The 23807-nt window shown below is 35.0% G+C and overlaps 2 protein-coding genes and 1 non-coding gene across 3 annotated transcripts; 2 read left to right on the forward strand and 1 right to left on the reverse strand.

Annotated features, from left to right (window-relative positions):
• Positions 1-6314: 6314 nt before the first annotated feature.
• TRNAG-GCC (transfer RNA glycine (anticodon GCC)) lies at positions 6315-6385 on the forward strand. Its single transcript has one exon. It is a non-coding gene; the product is annotated as a tRNA-Gly (tRNA).
• On the forward strand, positions 6362-7296 carry LOC147386408 (uncharacterized). Its single transcript, XM_086423453.1, has 2 exons — positions 6362-6520; positions 6626-7296. The coding sequence occupies exons 1-2, from the start codon at positions 6490-6492 to the stop codon at positions 7084-7086; spliced, it is 492 nt and encodes a 163-aa protein (XP_086279579.1). The 5' UTR covers positions 6362-6489; the 3' UTR covers positions 7087-7296.
• Positions 7297-8242: 946 nt separating this feature from the next.
• Positions 8243-11532, reverse strand: LOC147386409 (uncharacterized protein At5g01610-like). Its single transcript, XM_086423452.1, has 3 exons — positions 11217-11532; positions 9857-9911; positions 8243-8907 (listed from the first exon to the last, which is right to left on the reverse strand). The coding sequence occupies exons 1-3, from the start codon at positions 11301-11303 to the stop codon at positions 8537-8539; spliced, it is 513 nt and encodes a 170-aa protein (XP_086279578.1). The 5' UTR covers positions 11304-11532; the 3' UTR covers positions 8243-8536.
• Positions 11533-23807: the final 12275 nt, after the last annotated feature.

The following is a 23807-nucleotide window of genomic DNA, read 5'->3' on the forward strand; positions in this document are numbered from 1 at the left end:
GGAAAGGAATCGCATAACTTTGAGTTTCTTTAATGTTGGTTTTATTGATTTTTGCTTAGATTGCTATAACTTATCCTCTGTGGACTACGCATAATCAAAGACAGATAGTTTCCTTTTCGTACTTGATTCAGTTTTTGAAGTTTTTTTAGTTGTACTTGAGTGTGGTCTACCTCTTGTAGAAACCTTCTGAATAGGTTCAACTAAAAAAGTCATAGCAAGATAAGCAATTTCTTTTACCATCTTCAAAATTTAAGATCTTTGATCTGCATTTTCTTCTTCATACATTTTTTTAAGCATCTGAAATTCAGATTTTATGCTCAAATCATGATTTGAGATATATGTAGGTACAACGACCAATTGTATTTAGAATGGATGGATGCATGACAAACCGACATGTTGATCTTCACATTCAAATTGGACTAACTCATGGGTACATAGTAAATCGTGTGTAAGTCGAATGATGCACCCACAAGCTATTGTATCTATTCCAATATCATTACATTATTTTATCTCCTTGAGGATTAAATTAAGTGCATTAATGGAAGCACTCTCTAAAATTATTAAATGTTGTCCGATTATGGTCATGATTTACATGGATCAAACTTGACTCATATAAAGTCTTAATCTCAGTAACCTGCCTTGATATCAAGTTATGTATTATATTCCAATTAGTCGTGAAGTTGCATCGTGACAATTGAAAATGTCTGTAGGCATCCTATACTTGACTTTCGTCTGATTCATTGACTCATCATAATAATTGTCCAAGAGCTCCGAAATGAGTTTAAACTACTATAAATGTTCTGAAATGATCTGTAAAGTACTATGCATTTTGAAATGAGTATAAACTGCCCCACGCTCCGAAATGAGCTAAAACTACATGTATTCCGAAGAGGATATAAAGAAGAGAGAAAAAATATAGAGAAAAGGATAATTGGGAGAGCCCTTGCCAAATGACCACCATTTCCTTCAAAAATTGACACATTAACCTATCATGGGACATAGAAACCAAAAATCTAAATTGCACGCCAAAAAATCCTCGACATAGGTAAAATTATGAAAATGCCCCTATGACCTTGCCCATCACAAAACATTTCAAAAGAACCTAAAACACATCCTGTGACTTAGAAACCTCCCACATTGGGTAAAACTAGACTAACAATAGGAAATGACGCACTCAACCTCCAAAAATCATGAAATATGCTCAAATTATTAAAATTCAACAAAAATGATAATTTGGAGGGAAAACATGTCAAGCGATCCCCATTCTCAACAAAAATTTATATGTTGTCACATTTTGAAACTTAGACTCCATACAAAAAAACAACCAAATTGACAAAATTACAAAAATACCCTTGAAATATCTCGAATCCTTTTTCTACTCCCAAAATGAAGTCAACCCGATCTGAAAACATTACCTTTGCACTCAAAATGAGATTTCAAGTTCAACGATACCAAAATCATTAAAAATGATGAAATTTACAACAACTCCCCAAATTGTTTTATGAAATTATGAAAATACCCTCAACACATTTCGACTTGATTAGATATCCATTTTTTGATAAAAATAATCTCATAAACAATGTTGAAAAACCCTAGGAATAACGGTAAGCATACATCAAAACTCAAAAATATTTTTTCCACAAAAATCCTCGATAATTTGTGAAATTACTAAAACACCCTCCGAATTAAACCAAATCAAAAAACGATCCATAAGTCCAAACCAGATCTAATCCAAGATCAATTCAAAACCCACGATTCCCTTTATCCTCTTTTCTCTTTCAACTAACTAACTTACACCCCCACTTGACCTCATCTTGGAATATTCTCCCAAAATCTAGGCCAACCTATGCGCACACTTCATCCCACTCTTTGCAAAAAAAATCAACCTCTCTCCTAATTCTCCTTACATTATCCATTTTTTCTCTCAATTAAATCATGCACCCTAAAACCCTATAAAAGGAGGGGAGATTTAACATTTAGAATCATCCAAAAAAGAAATCCAAGAACAAGATTGAAGAAAAATCTAATCATCTATCATCATTTTCTCTCTGTCTAAATTTTTTATTACTTTATCTCTCTAAGTCCAGCTAATGTAACGGGATTTTGTATTTTCCATTCAATAAATCAAAGAAGTTCAATTTACAAAGCCTCTTGCAAGGTAAGTTTTATTTATTTTATTATATTTGTATGAGAGGTACTCCCTATTTATATGCTCCTAAACATGAATTAATTTTTATTTTTTTATTATGTATTTTATTTTGATAGGATTCTGTAGGGTGGTTCGGTCAAGATTCCAGTAGAACTCCACCTCTATAGCCTTAGATCAAAGAAGAATTTTTTTTTTTAAAAGAGTTTTACACGACAGAACTAAACGTTGCACTTTTACTATATATATATATATGGGAAATGTTCAGCACCAAACATTTTGGCAAAACATTTTTCAAAACATGGGTTAGAAGTTTTGGAATGGGCTGATTTTTGGTGAGGATGATCTCTACGGTGAGGAGATCATCATCACCAAAAATCAGTCCATTCCTAAACTTCTAGCCCCATGTTTACAAGTTGAAAAATTGTGGACTGTCCATTTTTTGTAAACCATTTTTGATGGGGTTAGAAGTTTTGGAATGGGCTGATTTTTGGTGCGGATGATCTCCTCACCGTAGAGATCATCCTCACCAAAAATCAGCTCATTCCAAAACTTCTAACCCATGTAGGACAAAAATGGTTGGCTAAAATGTTGGCCAAATGTTTGGTGCTGAACGGGACCCTATATATATATATGAGTAGCTTTATGTGTACACGGATCCTAATCCATATATATATAGGTCCCATTCAGCAACAAACATTTTGACAAAGCATTTTTCAAAACATGGGTTAGAGATCATCTTCACCAAAAATCAGCCCATTCCAAAACTTCTAGCCCCATGTTTACAAGTTGAAGAATCGTGGGCCGTCCATTTTTTGTAAACCATTTTTGATTGGGTTAGAAGTTTTGGAATGGGCAGATTTTTTATGATGATGATCTCCTCATCGTAGATATCATCCTCACCAAAAATTAGCCCATTCCAAAACCTCTAACCCATGTTTTGCCAAAATGTTTGTTGCTGAACATTTCCCTATATATATATATATAGATGGGTGGAATTCAATGGCCAACTTTTTGGCAAATCATTTTTCAAAACATGAGTTAGAAGTTTTGGAATGGGCTGATTTTTGGGAATAAGTAGAGACCGGTGTTTGTCGGGCGGGGTTCGTACCTAACACCTTCCAACCTCGTTACGTGATCCCCAGACTTATATTTTTCTTTCATAGATTAGTAGTATTTGCCTTTTTAGAGTCAGTATTCGGTTCCTAGACCGTAATAACTAGGTGACTACTCCCAAACCTCAAAGGTCAAAAGTGGATCCGCGCACCCCGCAGATTGAGGGTGCTTTCACACATGTCATCATCCCCTTAACCCTCCCAAAATTCAACGCATTCTCTTAATCTAAACACCACTCCCCTTCAACATACCTAACATTCAACCAACAACCACTCTCTTACACTCTCATTCTCTTAAGCAAAACACCTATCATCTCACTTTACCAAACACTCCACCCAAATGGATTGGATAAAATCAAAATTATTTGGATAAAAAATTATTCATTTACCATCAGTATACAACTGTCTTCATTCCAACTCTAAATTTTATACCCCCCACCTTCAAAACTCATGTCATTATCTACTATTTCATTCATTCGCCTCATTATATCCTAAAATAACCTCCCAACACCTATAAATACCCCTTCACCTTCCAAAATGGGTACCAAATCGAAATCTAAAAAAAAAAAAAAGGAAGAAGAATCCTCTCAACTTTCCTCTACTTTTGTCACTTCATCAACTCTAAAAAAATTTACTTTCACAATTCTACAAAGAACATAAAAGGAAAAAGAAAAAGAGAAGAAGAAAAGGGAAAGCTCAAGCCTCAAGCCTCAAGGTGGGTTCAAGCATAAGCATTACATATCCCTCTGTCTCTCTCTCTTCCCTCTCCATATCCTTCTTTTACTATCCACTTACCTATTTAATTTCTTTTTAGAAAAGCTTAAGATGTGATTTGGTTGAAAGTATAGGGTTGTAACCATTTAAAAAAAAAAATCGTTTTAACCCCCCAAACCGTTTTGTGGCAACCGGTGTTTGGAGTCTTCTCAACTCATGAGAATGAACTCATAACCATAGCCAATATTTTTCAAAAACACACGTAATTCCCAAGGCTAAGGGTTTATAAGGATTATCTCCTTCAATGGGATGATCTTATAATCAAGTCAAAAATAAATCCCTACTTAGGGTACAAGTTATCGACACGTAACATTTTATTTTATTTTGTATTTTCATTCAAAAATGATCGAGTTGAGTTGAGGTTACCACCACTTGGTGGGGAGAAAAGGGTGCCTAACACCTTCTCTTTTTTCCAATCGAGCCACTTACCCCAATCTCAAGGTTGATTGGTACCTTATCCAAACGAGAGTCACTAAACGCCAAAAATGATAATTTTCCTAAAAATGTACATCAAATGACCATTTACACCCTATTACAAAATGAATAATGGCGACTCCAAACCTTAGTAGAGGTGGTACTCGCAATCGAGAATCACGTATCTATAGATCTTAGCCCGATCAAGACTCATTTGAGTTGAGTTTAATGTTTGTGTTCTATACACATGACATATCATCTTTCATTTTTCTCAGAAAATCATTAAGGACCTCCTCGTATTAATCAAGGGCATGCAATTGACAATCATATTCATCAAAAAATTAGTCATGATCTTCAATGAGAACGATTGATGTTTTAGCTATCCATCAACAAAAAATTATGACATCATCAAAGGAACATGTGATTGTGAGATTATACTATATAATTAGTTATGTAATAGTTTATTAAGGTGTGTTGAGATACATTGAATTGTTTTGAAATTGTAATGATATTCTTAGGGTAGTTCTTTAATTACTTGTAACCAATTATTTATATAACAAGAGTTCAACTGAATATGTAATATATTCGAGAATTCAACATCTCAATTCTTCAAAATTAACAAAAGAGTTCATATCTATAGAAGATCTCGAGGTGCTAGTGATTGACAAAAAAAATCCTCAAAAATTACTAATGTAATTTAGGGAAAATATGATTAATTAAAATATTAGTAACTGCCCATAAAGTAAATATTAAGCTAATATTTGGTAGTCATGATCATAGTTAGTAAATTCGTGATTGATTTGCGAATTATATGCGAATTAGATGTATAATACTCTCCATGATCAAAACTGTCATTGGTTTCAAAGATTTAGATTAATTCAAGTATCTTTGAATGTCAACGACTAGATCACGATTTGTATGTATATTTCGTAAGTATTTTAATAAAATACTTCGTATTTCCTTGTTCTTAGTTCTTTGCGTCTCTCTATCTCTCTTCAAAACTCAAGAGAAGGGGAAAAAAATCCTAAGTTGAAAATCACTCCCACTTGCCCACCGTGGAGTTTACTTGTTGGTTGTCCATCGTCCGCTGTCCGCTGTCTGATGAAATTTTTGTTACCAGATTGTCAGTGACCAAGAATATCCTCAACCCTTCACTACTTCACGGTTCCACGCCTCCTCACAGTCTTTACAAGCAATTGCCCCCCCTCTCCCCCCCCTCTCTCTCTCTCTCTCTCTCTCTCTCTCTCTCTCTCTCTCTCTCTGTAATCTGCTATTCTACTCTACCTCTGTGCGTGATTATTAGGTGGATTAAAACTAAATCTTTAATTACGAATATATATTTTATTGGATGAATATGATTGTGGATTGTTTACTTAAGATATTTTTAATTTAAGTATTGATAATTTGATTAGTAGATTATAATTATTAAGTCATATCATATTATATATATATATATATGTGTGTGTGAATTTTTGAAAGTTTAAAAAATTGTTGGATCTGAATCATTCTCGAACTATTTCTATAATGTATTTTTACCGTCTTGCATTTTTTTCGTCGAATTTTCGAGTGAACCGATGCTCACTATTCTGAATGGCACCCGATTTATTTTCATACTGTTTTTTTCCGTCCACTGAATTGCTAACTATGGTCATGATTGAGAGATTCTATTGTAGAAACAATTTTTGTTAACACCATATGTAAATCACCACACAATTACAACACATCGTGGGATGGCATTAGTATGGAATTATTAAAGTTTGGTGTGGAAATAGAAACTTTGTTACGTTTAGGGGGAGTATTTCTATTTTTTCTTACAGAACTAATGATATATATTTTATTATAATATGTGGATAATCTTATATCAAGCACCAGTGGTCTAGTGGTAGAATAGTACCCTGCCACGGTACAGACCCGGGTTCGATTCCCGGCTGGTGCATTCTTCTGTATTTTTGCGCATTCTTTTTTTTGAAACTCAAAAGAAATAGGGCATGCGCTTTGATAAAATCCCTAAATTAAATTCTGTCTGCAAATTTGCGATAGATGTCGATCTCTGCAGACAATCTCTTTCAAGGTAAATAATGCAATAGAAATTATCTTCTCTTCAGTTAGTTATAATTTATAAGAAATATTACTATAATTTCCATTTTCAAATCTGTGTGTGTGTGTGTTTCTGCAGAAAACTCTGATAGCGAGACCGATGACGGATCTGACTATTATCAACCAATCTCAGCCGTTGATGATGATGACGACGATTTCGATCAAGAAATCTCAACTGTAAACGGCAGAAGAGATAACGCCTTCTTCGATTCCTTAACCTCTGAAAACCCTAATTTGTGCAATGGTTACGTTCGAGAAGAGAGAAGGATGTCCACTCTCGATCTGAATGATGATGATGATGAAGAAGAAGAAAGGATGAGAGAAGTTTCGGATTCAGCGATATCGAGAGCGTTGAGAGAGGATGAGAACCGAAGGAACGCTCCTTTGAGTGAAGAGAATGCTATGAGGATCATGGATGCGATGCGTGGGATCTCGTTTGATGGGTTCGTTCCAGAATGGACCCAACAAGTTCCAGAAGATCGGTGGCTCGATCAGCTCACGAACTTAAGGCAATCCCCTACTAATCCTACCCAAGACTAATCTCTCTTCCAAATTCACTATTGATTTTAATGTTTTTAATTCTGATATTTCGTTCTAATCTCTCTCTCTCAATAAATCTATTTGTTTTGTGGAAGAAACTAGTTAGTAGAAAGATGGAATTGAAATTAGGTACGGTTTACATCTGTTTTGATTAACATTACAAAATTCTCTAAATTAGGGGTTAGCCGAGTAAGATGATTCCTCAATTAATCATGGAGCGTGTTTTACATTTTTACACTTCACTTCCAAATTTTCATTTTTCCAACATTCAAACAATTGGAGAGGTTGAAAATAATGAGTTTTTCTAAAAATGTATTTTGTACAAGTTGCCATAAACTGATGCGGTTGACATGGCATGTGCACAGAATCACAGATCTTTTATCCTTTCCCTGTGTATGGCAAATAAGAAGATCTATGATTCTAAACATATGTTTGTTTTAGTCAGTTTATCATTAGCATGTATGGCAAATAAGATCTATGATTCTATACATATGTCTGTTTTAGTCAGTTTATCATTAGCACCAACAAGATCTAGATCTTGATGATCATGAAAAGTGTATATGTGTAACTTGCGAAGATTTTGTCAGACGAGGTGGAGGAGAAGGAGGAAGAAGAAGAAGAAAGGAGGGAAGAGGGATTTGAAGAAATCAGAAAGTTCGACAGTTCAAGGGCTGAAAAATAAATAAAAATAGGATAGTTCGGCACTTAAAATGAAATGTTTTTGTTTTGTTGTTTTGGCATTTAGGAACTCTTTGCCCACCACTTGATTTTCTTCACAATATCTGTCATCTTAAATGGAAAGGTAAAGCTTTTTTGCCAATTTACCCTGTGTCTATCCTTGGATCATTTAGGTTGGCATCTTAGAGAGGAGCAAGATCAATAGAGGCGTGTCATCGGTTCAAGAGCACTGGAACCTCTAATATCGACAACAGGAGTAGACCCACTAGACATAAACTAAGAGAAAGCTGATTGAGATAAGTTTGATTGTAAGTTGTAACTAAAGTCGATTACATGTCATTCTCATAGAAATTGTGCAAGTTATAAGTTCGTGCTTAAAATATCCAAAACAACTAGTATTGAGACAGTGAATCAAGTTCTCAATGCATTCTTAAGAGCTATAAGATTACAGCTTTAGTCCATAATCAGGTAACAAGTCTTGTTAAGAATTGTATGGGTAACATTTTAAGTTCAAAGCTATAAACAACATTCCCAGCAGCACCCTATAAACAACATTCCCAAAAGCACCCAGAATGGGGAGGGATTTACTTCACAGATGTCAAGGAACGATAAATAATTTGCATCTTCCACATTCTTCCTGTGAGCAAGAAATATCAATAATAACAAGTCGTCGTTTTGAAAATATTCTCAATATGCATAAAGGCACTACAACTAAAACAACCTCCTCCATCACAAGCAAATATTTTTAACTAGCATGAATTACAGCATATAATTAAAACTTATCCACACAAAACCCATCTCTAAGGACCTCATAAGCAACTCTACTCCTGCTTTTCTTCATCCCAGCTGTGAAATGGACCTTTGATTCTTCTGTGGAGATGGAAGTCACTTTCACCCAAATCATCACCCTTGTCTTTATCCCCTCAATATCAGTTAGTTTTCCTTTCTCCAGATATCCAGTCACAGTGGTGGAGAAACGCAAGACCGATGAATCTCTATACCCAACCTCACATACTGAAGGTACGAACACGGTTAGTTTCCGTGTCTCTTCGTTGAACTCGTAGTGAGTGGCATCTTTAGGGAAGATGCCTACTGCCATATCGTATTCCTTTAATAACTCTGGCAATGGCTTTTGCAATTTCCCTGCAAACAAGAAAATTCCATTCAATTGAACATTGTTCAGAGAAAAACATTACTTGTCAATACAAGTCTGTTCATTTACGGATCAAATTAACTGAAATTCAACTATGATGAACCTCAAACTACATTGAGATCACTTTTCAGCCAACTACCCCGAGAAACCATTAAGACAACACTTGGCTTGGGAGCTTTATAAAGGATTATAAGGGAGTCTTCAGCAAATAAAAGTGCTTCCACCAGGACACTTTACAAGATAGGAACTTTTGATCAAAGAAATCCATCCTGAAAGTGTCTATAAGATGGAACAAAAGTTGGCAATCCCAACTCAGGGGTCTAGCATGATTTGTACATTGCGCGCTGACCCAATATACTAAACGGCCCATGTGGCCGCACCTTTACTTGGAAATATGTGTCAACTATTTTTTAATGGGTAAGATGGACTTGAAACCACAACCTTAAAATTGCTTTGCAGTGTGTCAAACCAACTGAGCTATGGGTCTAAGCCCATATGTGTCAGCATCCCAACTCAAGCCCATTAAACTCTCCAAGTAAAAGAAGAGCCTATCTTTGTACCATCTCACACCTCCCATATAATCAAAAGTTTACAGAGTAAATCCAGAAGCTTTTGGTTAGGAAAATAAGGAATGAACCCATGGTTTCAGTGTCACAACAACTGGGTTATAAAGCTACAGTGCATGGGACTGTGGTATCGCATCTATGCATGCTTTCAGCATAATGTGGTGTAATGTGTGTGGAGCAAGAGAATCTAATGATTTCAAAAATTATTTTAGTCAATAAACTACAAAGAAAAGGCCAATGTATTGATAAATTTGACACTATGCATGCCTAGAAATATTAATCACATAGGAAAGATATGTCAATATGTCACTAACAAATTTATGTTCCAACTTGATACATAATTAGAAATGAATGATCGAGCAGTGAAATGTACCTTTGAATTTATTAACCAACCATTTAGTTCCTCCTTCTATGCTGCTTGACAATGACTAATCACACAAGAAAGATATGTCAATATGTCACTAAAAAATTTATGTTTCTTAAATAAATCAATGTTTTACAAGCTGCAGGGAGCAAGAAACTGACTAGAGTATAGTTAAATGCTAAAATAAACAGTAGAATATGTCCAAGGATCGAAGTGCGTCAGGTTCTTTTGTGAATCATTCTCAACATGAAGGCCATTGTCACCAAAAATCAGTACATTTTAACATTAATATCTATATTTAAAAACCCCCTTAAATTTACTGTTTAAATGAACAATCAAGATTCTTAAAATCCAAATTGGTAAGTAAAATATGAGAGGATGGATTGAAATTTTGTGAGGATGGTCTTCAAGGCATGGGAAAAATTTATTATACAGTTGGATTGTCTTAAATGTTATCCACATGGGCTTGGTAGGCGGGAATATGATAGGTATGAGGGTAAACGCAACGTTTTGATCCCAGGTATGTGGCATTACCACTCACAGAAACTTACCAAGTTGACCTCTTCCTTGGGTTCATGATTTATAAGTTATGATTTGGGTTCTTTGCATACTTCTAAATTTGTCCAAGACCACGGACTTGCACTGTGTCTTGGCTTCCCGCCATCTCACGAGACTAATGAGGTGACTCGGATGATATATTGAAGATCTCGGCTGAGTCAGTACAATCTAACCTAGTCAGTCGAGATTTATATATATTTTTAAATATTAAAAAAGTATTTTTTATGATTTAAATATTTATTATTTAATCTGGACTTGAACCCACGTTGAACCCTTTTAGGTATGTCAAACCAACTGAACTATGAGTCTAAGCCCAAAACCTCAAAGTTGCTTGGAGATGTGTCAAACCAACTGGGCTATGGGTAAGCCCAAAACTTATGACTATTTTTATGTAAATATATTTTAATAAACAATTGTAATCCGACTTAAATGATTTATATACTTCGATCTCCTCCATGAACAACTAAACAAGACAAGACTCAAACCCAAGACTTTATAAATAAAACCATGGTTTTATGGCCTTTTCAAGAGATATCTCAGAAATTGTGAATGAATGATGATGTTTACCTTGTCATCTAACAGATTATGTATCCCTTTATCGAAATAATCAAATAAAATTATACAAAAATTAATTGGGAAATTATGAAATTGCCATTTTATACATATATTTAAAAGAGTGGAAATCAATCGAATATGAGATTTGAAGAGAAGCATCCGATTAAGTAAGAGCAAATTAAATTATGGCTGCAAAAACAGGAGAAATTAAGGAAACAAAAACCCTAGAATTGGATGGGAGAGGGAGAAACTTTACATCGAAGTCATCACCGACAGAGTCGAGCTCCTTGTTGGCTTTCCTGCTGAACCAGTAGCCTCCCATCTTGTTCATGATCTCATCCATCTCTCTCTCTCTCTCTCTCGACGCTGCTTCGTCGTTTTTGACAAAGAAATGGAGAGAATTGGAACTTCTGCGACTTTTTCTTCTCTACTATTAGTTATTTAGTTTTCTATTATTTCCTGATTGATGAAGGAGACTTAAGTACTAAGGTATGTGGTTGTGCAACGGAGGTAAGGCTGCTTCGTAGAAACCTTCAATGTTAGATTAGGGGGAAATTATTAATATCGTAGACTTTTTTCCCTAAAACTATCTTATCAACTTAAGAAAAAGATTTGAAGTATTCAAAAACATGGTTTCAAAACTCGTTTTGCCGGCTCGTCTTGATTGAGACAACTCGGTTTCGGACGACATAAACCATTTAATTCATTTAACAATTATTTATTCTTATACATTTATATATAAATAAAAAAAATCAAATTTTTATTATTATAAAATAAGGTAGATTAGAAGATGTTTAATTATTAAATCATATTTTGTGTAGTTAATAATTTTACTTAAAAAATTTATTTTAATTAAAATATACAAAATCCCGATTGATTTGAACGAGTTTTACTAGTTTGGCCGAAATTTTCAAAATATCGTTTGAGTCATCTAATTTGTCTCGTGAGATTTTGCATATGTGGTATGCTTTGTCTATCCGTTCCATGGTCTTGGATGAGATTTAAAGCCATGTGTCACCTCTTTTATTTAATTGAGTTTTTCAATGGCTACATTGATACATTCCAAGGATTTGTGCTGGTGAAATCTAATCCTAATCTTACTCCGAACATAACTTTTGATCTAAATATTTGTTTGATTATAATTATACATATAATTTTGATGTCTCGTGAAATTTTATCTTGTAAAGAATTTGGTGCTTTTCATAATTGACGAATTCATGGTTTTTGCAAATTGATGAATCCACTAAGAGTATGTTTGATTGCACATGAAAAATAGGATGGAAAATCAATTTCCATGGAAAATGACATTTTTCAAGTGTTTGATTGCACATGAAATGGAAATTCATTTTCCACCTCATTCAAAAAGTCCACTTAATCATGGATTTCACTTTCCCACCCATATGGGTGGGAAAATGAAATCCACCCATATTTTCCATCCTCAATTCTTCCCTACCACTACCACTACCACCACCACCACCACCATTACACTAACCTCGTCGTCGTCGTCGTTACCATCACCGTCGCCGTCGGTTCCGTCTCCGATCGCCTTCTCTCTCTCTTCTTCTTTTTCTTTTTCTTTTTCTCCTTCTTCTCCATCCCTTACTTCTTCCGCCACCACCACGTTCTCCCCCCATCTTCCTCACTTACCTCCGTCTCCTTCGTTGTCGTCGCCGTCGCCGTTGCCGCCATTGTCGCCGTTTTCTCCGCCACCACCTTCGTCATCACATCCTCCCCCCTCCCTCTTCCTCGTCATCTTCTTCTTCCTCTCCCCCTCCTCCTCCTCTTCTTTTTTCTCATATTTTTCCATGATTTTATCCAAGTGAAATCAAACAATGGAATTTGATTTTCCAACCCTACCTATTTTCTACAACAACTAATTTTAATCAAATAAAGTACCAAACACATTAATGGATAGATCTTTGTGAAATATCTAAAATGCATGAATAATAATAGTCAAATGAATATTCGAATGAAAAGTTACGCCTTGATGAAGATCATGGATGGATTTTGAAACTTTTAAATAATAATAAATAAAAAAAAGAATTCTTCACTTTTGAAAATCAACGATTTTCTTACTTTCTTCAATATCAATCGGCGACTTGATTGCTTTTATTTTTGTTTAAAAAGGGCAAATTCATTGATTTTTTTGTTCCATTTAAAATCAATGAATTCTATCTTTATTCTTAATCATGACATAATTTTATCTACGTATCTGTCTGATTATTATGTACATAATTTTGTTCACATATCCATCTGACTATTATTATATATGCATTTTGCATAACTAAAAAAAATTCTATGATGTCGTTCGCTATAGCTAATCATCCAAATAAGACATAGCTGTTGGAAAACTTGGATAAGGTAAAAAAGGTGAGAAAATGTATTATGGGTAGTGTAGATCTTTTTCTTTTAAGTAGAGAGGGTATTTAGTTGAAATTTTTACCAAATCGATTATTAAGTTGTTCAAAAATTAACTAGCATTTAGCATGTAAACCCTACATTAATGTGTATTACATAATTTTTTCTTAAGTTAGTTTTTCACAAGAAAAATTCCAAACCCATGCATTATTATATTAAGTCATGATAATATGACCCCCCCCCCACACACACACACACGCCCCCATTACAAAATCGTAGATCAATAGCCTTGGGATACACAAGAAAAAGATTTATGATTGTACATATCCCGATGCAAATGATCTAGGATTCTCCGATGGGGGCTTGTGTCAAAGGGGGACATCAAAAAATCATTACACTTATATAATCTCCCCTAAAATTAAGGAAACTTTCAAAATCTTATTTCGACATAGTGCTAGGGGTGTCAATGGGTTCTCATTTAACAGGAACCACATTGGAACCAAAATTGAAAATCCTGATTCTGATTCCCTTTTTATTAGAACTGATAGGATTCGAAACCATTAGGTTTTATTCAATTGGGTAGTCGTGGATACTTGGATTCGATTTATTTTGTCATTTCTTTTTATGTTATAGTTGATTTAGGTTTAATTTCAATATTAACACATGTTTTTTTATACAAACTATGTATTGGAGTTTAAAATGGGTAATCTTTTCTAAAAATTTATTACTTGTAAAGAAGATAAATTATTGTTTTCATCATAAAAGAAAAAGATAAGTATTATTTTTGAAAAAAAGAAAAGATTAACTTATATCTTGAGAAGAATAAGTTATAACTAAGTTAATAATTTTGTATATATGGTAGTTTTTTGGAAGGAAATTTTTTTTATTTTGTAATGATTTCAAATATTTCTTTTCTCATTCGATTCTTGATAACTGAAATTAATGAGTACCCATGTTTTTTTTGGCAGCTCAAGTTATGGTTCCATCTATTTTAGAATTGGAGTAGGAACCAACAAGGTGCGATACTCTAGCTAATCCCCAATTTAGCCCAAGTCAACCATCTCTAGTGACTCCTAGGAATTCACCCACTAAGGCATTTACCCACTCAAAGAGAATACAATTGATTTAAGAAAAAAAGAAAAATAAACATTATTCACAATCTAGGGATTTATATAATCCAAAAGAGATAATTATAATGCGGCCTTATACTCTTTATTAGAGTATTAATTATGTTATAGTGATTAAGGTATTAAGGTGTATTGAAATGCATCTTAGTGAAATGCAACCTAACTATTTTAACTGCATGATTTAATCGTACTTAATATGATTCAGTGCATCTCAATACATGTTCATAATTATAATATAACTAGTAACCTTAAAAAAATTGATGTTGAGGAACTTCTCCGAGTTATAACTCCAAGGAGTTGGTAAGCAAAACAATGGATTAGAGTTTTAATTTGGGAACTCTAATTCTCAATCCAATAAATTAAGTGGGTGTTTAGATAGGACTCCTTGGCTATTTCTGACTCTTGTAGGGAGGTAGAATACAAGAGTCAGAAGTAGCCTGGATACATTTGGATCAACAACTCCTTCGTTGACTTACTCTAAGTAAAAGTAGTTGCTCTTTGTGAAGAAGTCATATAAACCTATTTCTCAAAATTGATTTTGCTGGGAGTCAAAATCTGACGGTAAAATATCCATCATTTTTCCAAAATACCCTTGAACATTATTAGATATTTTATAAGAATATCCCTCATATTCTTATGGCCCTAACAGAAACAAATCCCCCTTACCTTTATTTTCTATCGTTAAGTCTCCATCATTGTCTTCTTCACTTGTTTGGCCAAACCAGAACACCATTGTCTTCTTCGTTCATTCAGTCAATTGGTGGTAATCAAAATTTTCTGTTTTACTCTTTCTTCATCTTCTCCAAGCCCTAGTTCTAGTAGAGGATGTTACACAGAGAATTCCATAACTCCATCTCCTCCATGAACTCATCTCATCTGAACTTGATCGAGGACGACAAACAAAGTAGATTCTCTTTCTCTCTCCTCCGAACCCTTGTTTGCGTTTGAAACATTTGAAATACTCTTTGCTACCTTGGTTTAGAACTCATCTCCATGGAACTCAATTAATTCAGACTTTTTATGGTTGAAAACATATATTTATTGACTCCTCTATGGTTTTGTTTTATAGTTCTCTTTATTTAGGAAAAAAATATCCCTGCTTTAGAATGTTTCCAAACTCAAACAATTTAGACTTTTATGGTTGAAAACACATATTTATCGGCCCTGTATGGGTTTTGTTTTTTTTGTTTTTTATAGTTCTCTTTATTTATGAATAAAAGATCTCTGCTTTGAAATATTTGAGATTTGTATTTCTTATTTTTGATTGTTTGTTTATATGTTAGGGTAAGAATCTTAGTTTTAAGTTGGGGAATTTTTTTGGGTCATCATTTGATCGGCTAAATGACTCTTCAAAAATAAGAAATACATGCAACACTCAACCAATAGGTTGATTGATGAAGAAAAAAAATCAAGAGCAATCGTGTGTGTGTGTGTTTCACTATATTCCTGAAGTATCATGCAACACTCAACCTCCTTTATTTGTAATCTCTTTATGGGTATTTTAACAAACATGTTCACTACACTTTCAAATTTCTTTCAAAATTCTACCTTCCTAATCAAAACCACAAAAAAAAAAAGAAAAAAAAAAGAAGATTATCAATCATCAAATCCCTTGTATCTTTCTTTAGTTTCTTTTATCCTCTCTTGATATTATCTTGGTACCTATGAATTTGAAATCTTTGATTGTAGTTTTGATGTTTGTGTGGTCGAAAGTTGATTATTATTATTGCTAAAATCAAAAAAACAAAGGTAGAAATTTTATAAGTGTCCATCTTGAAATATAATAATTGTCAATAAGACAAACATGAACTTGTCCTACTTCCCTTACAATATATCTATTTTTATTATAGCTTAATGAAATTTATTTTTTCTTTAATTCTAGAATCATACTAGAGGATTTTTATGGGCTGATGAAGTTGAAATTTATTGACAAAGTTGATGTGATTAATAAGCATGTGAAGAAAAATAAACAACAAAATACCACCAAGGATTTGGTTTTTTATGTAACAATATGATATAATATATTACAGTTCATAACAGTTTTAATTTTAATAGATATGTTAGTTATGATGTTATTTCTTAGATAAATATATGTAAATTGCATGTATAAGATTAGTTTAAGTATGAATATATATCAGGACTTGGTATGTTTGAGACATATCTTTTATATATATATGGTCATTCTATAGGTGACAGGTGAAAGTATCCAATTTTTAAGGGAGGTGTTGTAAATTTTTTCTTTTTTTATTTAAATTTTGATTATACTTGATTTTAAATACTCACTATATTAATATTTATAGTTAAAATATTAAAAAACAATATAGTTTGAAGACATATTATGCCACTAAATGACAAAAAAATAATAAAATAAGTAGAATATAAGGGTATTCTAGTCTTTTTTCCAAAAGTCATGAGAAGTTAGAATGGTTCCCAAACAGACTTCTAACATTAAAGTACTACTGCCAGTAGTACTTCATAGAGTTGATTGCCAAATGCCCTTTCAACACATAAATACTTTTCCAATACCGTCACAGAGTGCTCCACTCCTACTCTTTGGAATAGTAGTTCTACTTTTGATATCCAAACAGGGCTTAAGTACCCCTTCCAAAAACATCCTTAAGTGTTTTTCTAAAATCTACCTATTTCTTTTCTATTTACTCCCTCCCTTCATTTCTCTCTCTACCATTTTAAATAGATATCCCTCTTTTTTTTTTCTTTTTCCAATATAAATCTATTCAATTGTATTGGATCGACGACAAATAGTTTGTCTTATATGGGCAAAAATGTTTGGAATGGGCTGATTTTTTGCCCATTCCAAACATTTTTTACGACTCACATTGCGACTCACCGTTTGCGTTATATGGGCAAAAATGTTTGGAATGGGCTGATTTTTTGTGAGGATGATCTCAGTGATGAGAGGATCATCCTGACAAAAAATCATCCCATTCCAAAACTTCTAACCCCATCAAAATTGATTTACAAAAATTGGACGGTCTAAAATTTTTCAACTTGTAAACATGGGGTTAGAAATTTAATAATGAGCTGATTTTTGGCAAGGATGATCTCCTCACCATAGAGATCACCCTCACAAAAAATCAGCCCATTCCAAACATTTTTTCCCATATAAGACAAAACGTTGTGTCGCAATGTGAGTCGTAATGTGTGTCTACGGAACCCGACCCATATATATATATATGGGAAATGTTCAGCAACAAACATTTTGACAAACATTTTGGCAAAACATTTTTCAAACACATGGGTTAGAAGTTTTGGAATGGGCTGATTTTTTGTGAGGATGATCTCTACGGTGAGGAGATCATCATCACCAAAAATCAGCCCATTCCAAAACTTCTAACCCCATCAAAAATGGTTTACAAAAAATGGACGGTCCACGACTTTTCAACTTGTAAACATAGGGCTAGAAGTTTTGGAATGGGCTGATTTTTGGTGAGAATGATCTCTACGGTGAGGAGATCATCATCACCAAAAATCAGCCCATTTCAAAACTTCTAACCCCATAAAAAATGGTTTACAAAAATGGACGGTCCACGACTTTTCAACTTGTAAACATGCGGCTAGAAGTTTTGGAATGGGCTGATTTTTGGTGAGGATGATCTCCTCACTGAGGAGATTATCCTCACAAAAAATCAGCCCATTCCAAAACTTCTATCCCATGTTTTGAAAAATGTTTTGCCAAAATGTTTGTCAAAATGTTTGTTGCTGAACGGGACCCTATATATATATATATATATAGGGAGCAGTTCGGAAGCCCTAAAGTTTGCCAAGTTTGGTGCCAAACATTTTTTTAAATCACTTTTGATGGGGTTAGAAGTTTTGGAATAGGCTGATTTTTGGTGAGGATGATCTCTACGGTGAAGAGATCAGCCTCACAAAAAATCAGCTCATTTCGAAACTTCTAACCCTAGTTTACAAGTTGAAAAATCGTGAACCGTCCAATTTTTGTAAATCACTTTTGATGGGGTTAGAAGTTTTGGAATAGGCTGATTTTTGGTGAGGATGATCTCCTCATCATAGAGATCATCCTCACAAAAAATCAGCTGATTCTAAAGCTTCTAACCCATATTTTGAAAAATGTTTGGCACAAAACTTGGCAAACTTTAGGGCTGCTGAACCGTCCCCATATATATATATATATATATATATATATATATATATATATATATATAATATATATATATATATATAGGTCCCGTTCAGCAACAAACATTTTGGCAAAACATTTTTCAAAACATGGGTTAGAGGTTTTGGAATAGACTGATATTTGGTGAGGATGATCTCTACGGTGAGGAGATCATCCTCACCAAAAATCAGCCCATTCCAAAACTTCTAGTCCTAGTTTACAAGTTGAAAACTCGTGGACCGTCCATTTTTTGTAAATCATTTTTGATGGGGTTAGAAGTTTTGGAATGAGCTGATTTTTGGTGAGGATGATCTCCTCACCATAGAGATCATCCTCACCAAAAATCAGCCCATTCCGAAACTTCTAACCCATGTAGGACAAAACGCGTTTGTTAAAATGTGTGGTAAAACTTAGGGTGCCGAACGGGACCCATATATATATATATATATATGTAGACAACCCAATTTGAACGGGCCACTACTCGAAAAGGCCCAAAATATAGATTTTCCAAATAAATGGGCCAACGGGCCTTAAAGGCCCAAGTAATTGAAAAGTGACATTTTGACCAAACTGAGGCCCCTAAGACCTCTCAATGGTTTAGGAGGCCCACCAAAAGGACTCGGCTAACCTTACGCTTTAACAATATTTACCGCTCCGCTTCCAAAAATTAAAAACGCCAAATTTTAGATAAATTTCACCAACGGGCCTAAAAAGCCCGATTCGCCAACACGTGACATTTTTGATCAAACTAATGATTGCAAAAATCTAAAAAAAATTAAAAAATTAAAAATGTGAGACTTGGGATGCCTACCCCTCCTCTACTACCACCGCTCCGCCTCCGAATCCGCAAAAAACCATAGGCCCACCTAAGGCCCATGAGCCCTCAACACTTTCCTAAATCGATTTCTCATCTTACCCTTAGCCTAAAATCAATCCCACATCACCTAAAATCTAAAATCAACCTATTCCCTCAAAATCCATTCCAAAATAACCCTCAACCAAACCCTAAAACCTAAAACCATTTTTAAAATCCAACCCAACACTACAAAGCCCACAAATCATTAACCATATCCAATTCATTATCCAACTCACAACCCTAACCCATAAACCACAACCCACATCAACCAATCACTCTTTTATCATCAAAAGATGACACATGTCATCACCCCATCTCACCTCCCTCACCCAACTACCTACCCCATTAATTTGCTTTAAATCCCATCTATCCACATATCAACCCATCACCTTTTCTCTCAAATCAAACACATCTACCCACACCCCTAACCTATACCTCCCCTAATCTACCCTCATCATTCCCTACAAAATCTACATCTACAACTTAAACCTACACCATCCTCTCAAGTCAAACACTCAACCTCTCCCATCAACTTATCCCAACCCTTCATTTCCACCCACTTTAACACATGGCATCATCTCCTTCACCCTCCCAAAATATCATTAACCACCTGTTTAAATCCTTCATTCTCTTAAATCAAATACCATTTAATCACAACCACCATCTTAAACTCACCTCACCAAACACTCCACCCAAATGGGTTGGGTAGGATCCAAATCATTTGGGTCAAAACTCACCCATTTAACCCCCCTTCCCTAAATACCTTCCAATCTCCTCTAAATTACAACCACTTCTCTCTCAAACTCATAACCATTCTACCCTTTTTCTTCACTTCACCCCATTATATCCCTAAAATAACTCCTCAACATCTATAAATACCCTCCTCCTCTTCCCAAAAATGGCCCCCAACTTTCACTACAAAATTCTCTCCAACTCTCACTACTAACAACCATCACCAATCCTCCTCAAGTCTCATATAAAAAAAAATATTATACTCCACTCATCTCTCTCATCATCTCTTCTCTACTCCTTCAACCATACAAGAATTGTATTTTCATAAAATACTAAGGACTCAAGAGGAAGAAAAGAAGAAAGAAGATACAAGGTGGGTTCAAGGCAATCCCCCTCCCCTCTCTCTTCTACACCCCCTCCTCCTCCCTCTTCTATCACCCTCTCCCCTTCATTGTATTTTTTAGGATGAATGGACCCCAAGGCTAAAGGTCTATAAGGGTCATTTCCATCAATGGAATGACCCTATGATCAAGCCGAAAATGAATCCCTATCTAGGGTACAAATGCACAACACGTGGCACATCGTTTTTTGTATTTTTTTTAATCAAAATGACAGAGTTGAGTTGAGGTTACCACTATCTAGTGTGGAGAAAAGGGTGCCTAACACCTTCCTTTTCTCCAACCGAGCCGCTTGCCCGAATCTAAAGGGTTGATTCATCTTATCCATCGAGAGTCACTAAATACCCAAAAATGTCACATTTTCTAAAAAAAATGCACATCGGGTGACCATTCACACCCACTTACAAAAATGAATGGTGGCGACTCCAAACCATTGTAGATGTGGTCATCGTAATGGCAAAATCCCGTGTCTACAGCTTGGCGACTCCACTGGGGAGTAAAGGCTCTACCCTCGTGTCAACTCGGTTATTTTAAAAAAAAAGAAAAGGTTTCAAATTTTTTTTATTTGCAAGCTAACAATACTTGTTGTGTTTGTTGTATTTATTTTTTAGGTAGGTTTCCTTTATTTATTTACTCACTTGAAAAAAAAAAAATAAAAAAATCCGATTTTCACTTTATTTCTTCGATTATGTCCTTTTAAGCATGCATCTCATCAAACAAATGAAAAAAAAAATTTGTTTTTTGGCCCAAGCCAAAAATCAGAGGCAATGTGCCTCAAAATGGGTATAAAAAAATAAAAAAATAAAAAAAATAAAAAAAAAGTCGTTTTTCTTTTTTTTTGGCCGAATGGACAGTCGAACTTAAAATGATCATAACTTTCTCGTTCGATCTCCGATTAGCTATTAGTGCATATCGATTTGGGGCAGAACAAAATTTTCTACCAAATGTGACATAGTCAGAAACATTTTGACAAGTCAGAATCGATTTTTGAGCTCATTTATTATCGTTTACGCTATCATTTCCGTTTGACGTCTCGTTGCGATACAAAATGAGTAGGAAAAAAAGAGCATAAAAAAGGAAAAAAAATTTGGCCCAAGCCAAAAACCAGAGGCAATGTGCCTCAAAATGGGCACAAATAAAAAAAAAATTTAATTAAAAAAAAATTTAATTAAATTAAAATTTTTTTTTTGTTCAACTTGTTCCTTACATCAGTCTTGGAAACTTTCCTTTTGGAACTTATTTTTATTTTAAGTTTTAAATCTTCAAAAGATCAAACGGATCATCTTTTTCAAACTCAGGGCGTACCACTCACCACTTTTTGATTGATCAAAATGAAAATTCAAAGTGATCATCGGTTGGACTATAATAAAAAAAGAGAAGTCCTTTTATGATTAGTTCATTCGTAAAATTGAAAAAAAATGATAAAAAAAAAAATCGATTGGTTAATGCTTAACTATGAATGTGCAATCCTTATGGACAAATTATCTAAAAAGTTATGATCTGGCCAACGGGCCCACCCATCTGGAAAATGCCCCGGGCACATCCTATCCTATTTGTACACACCACTAGCACGTTTACTTTACTGTATTGCACGCTTGCATGTCCCTAATAGCCAACGTGGCACTAGTGCGTGGCCCGGTCTCCTCGGAGATGCGACGTCATTAATGAAAACCACAACTCCAATCACGTACCGTAAGGTATATAAAATTGGGGCATTAATACCGTTTGATCAGGTGATTCTGAAAGGTATATTGATACACCTACGTTGGAGCGACCTGAGCCTTTGTCCTATTGTAAGCTGCACGGTCACATGTCCCGATTGCCAACGTAGTACTAGTACGTGGTCGATCCCCTCGCGGGATGCGAAAACCATTTATGAAAGCTACAACTCCTGACTCGTACCTGTAGGTATGTAAAAGATAATCCAAGTACATCAATTGTACTTCTTGGTCAAAACCAGTGCCTAAGCAAGATCCTGCTCCGCTGTACCCTATTGTACGAGGGGGATAGACTACGTCTATTCTAGACGAGGGGTACTTAAGTGGGCCCTTGCTCAGCATCGTGCGCCACCTCTCAACTGGGAATCAAACTGGCTGTTTTTGGCATCAGAGAATTGAATTGAAGTTTTAGATTATCACTTATACGGTATATCAAACCAAGTCACCACATACCGTCTGATTGAGTACGCTTGAGAGGTATATAGGTGTGCTTGGGCAAGAGTGACCAGATAAAAATGCATTGCAGTAGTAAGCTTAGAGTCTAGAAACCTTCCCTATAAGTCACGACTTGAACTTATCGCGGGTGTTCCCGGATTGTTGAAATGAAACCTGATGATTGATGTATGTGAATGATGTGTATGATTGTCCTCAAGGATCAAAATTTTGTTTTCAGAAATTAAAATGGGTACACCGACCCAATAAAAAATCCATTTCTTGCAAAAATTCAATAATGACGCAGTCCATCTCGATCCATTTCTTGGATATGTACTGAACTATTCTCTTGTGTCAACTCAGGATGCTGGCTGCAGGCAATAACCTAATCGACCAATTGGTCAAAACAACCATCACAGGGATGCACACCGTAGATAAATTCAACTTTGCAAAATTCATGTTGAGATGCGCTCTGTACTTCCACGAGTTTGAGATAGATTGGAACCTTTTGCACGCTATGGCTAAGCGTTGGAATCCTTATCTTCACATCTTCCACATTGGGCATATGCACTTGTGTCATACTCATGAAGACTATTGTGGCATCATGGGGATATCTACTTCAGGTCCTCTAGTCAGGCCTTCATTGAAGACAGGATATTCTGGTGACCTCGCCACAGGTCTAAACATTTCAAAGGAAGAAGCCAAGGCCTTAGTCCATAACGGGAGATTGGATTTAGTACCCTTATTGAGTCCATACCACTCCCGCAGTCATCCCATCAATGTAAAGTCAGAAGCTTGGAGAGCCACTAGAGACTATCGATTGTGTTTAGGAATCTTAGCCCAATACATACTGACCTCCAAAAGCGAGGGTCAAACTGTTCCTGAGTCTTTCATAGACATAGCTTCCCAGCTCTCTAGAAAAGCCAATCCCGTACCTCTTATTCTAGCTGAAACCTTCTCAGGTTTGGATGCCATTAAAAATGGTGAGGAAAGGGATTTCAAAGGAAGCCCTCACTTACTTTATATGTGGCTCTGTGACCGTCTCAAAATTGTGGACATTCCTTCAACCCTCGAGTATAGGCCAG

Source organism: Akebia trifoliata, chromosome 14 (assembly GCF_017979445.1).
Source record: "Akebia trifoliata isolate Shusen 1 chromosome 14, ASM1797944v1, whole genome shotgun sequence".
NCBI classification, from domain to species: domain Eukaryota; kingdom Viridiplantae; phylum Streptophyta; class Magnoliopsida; order Ranunculales; family Lardizabalaceae; genus Akebia; species Akebia trifoliata.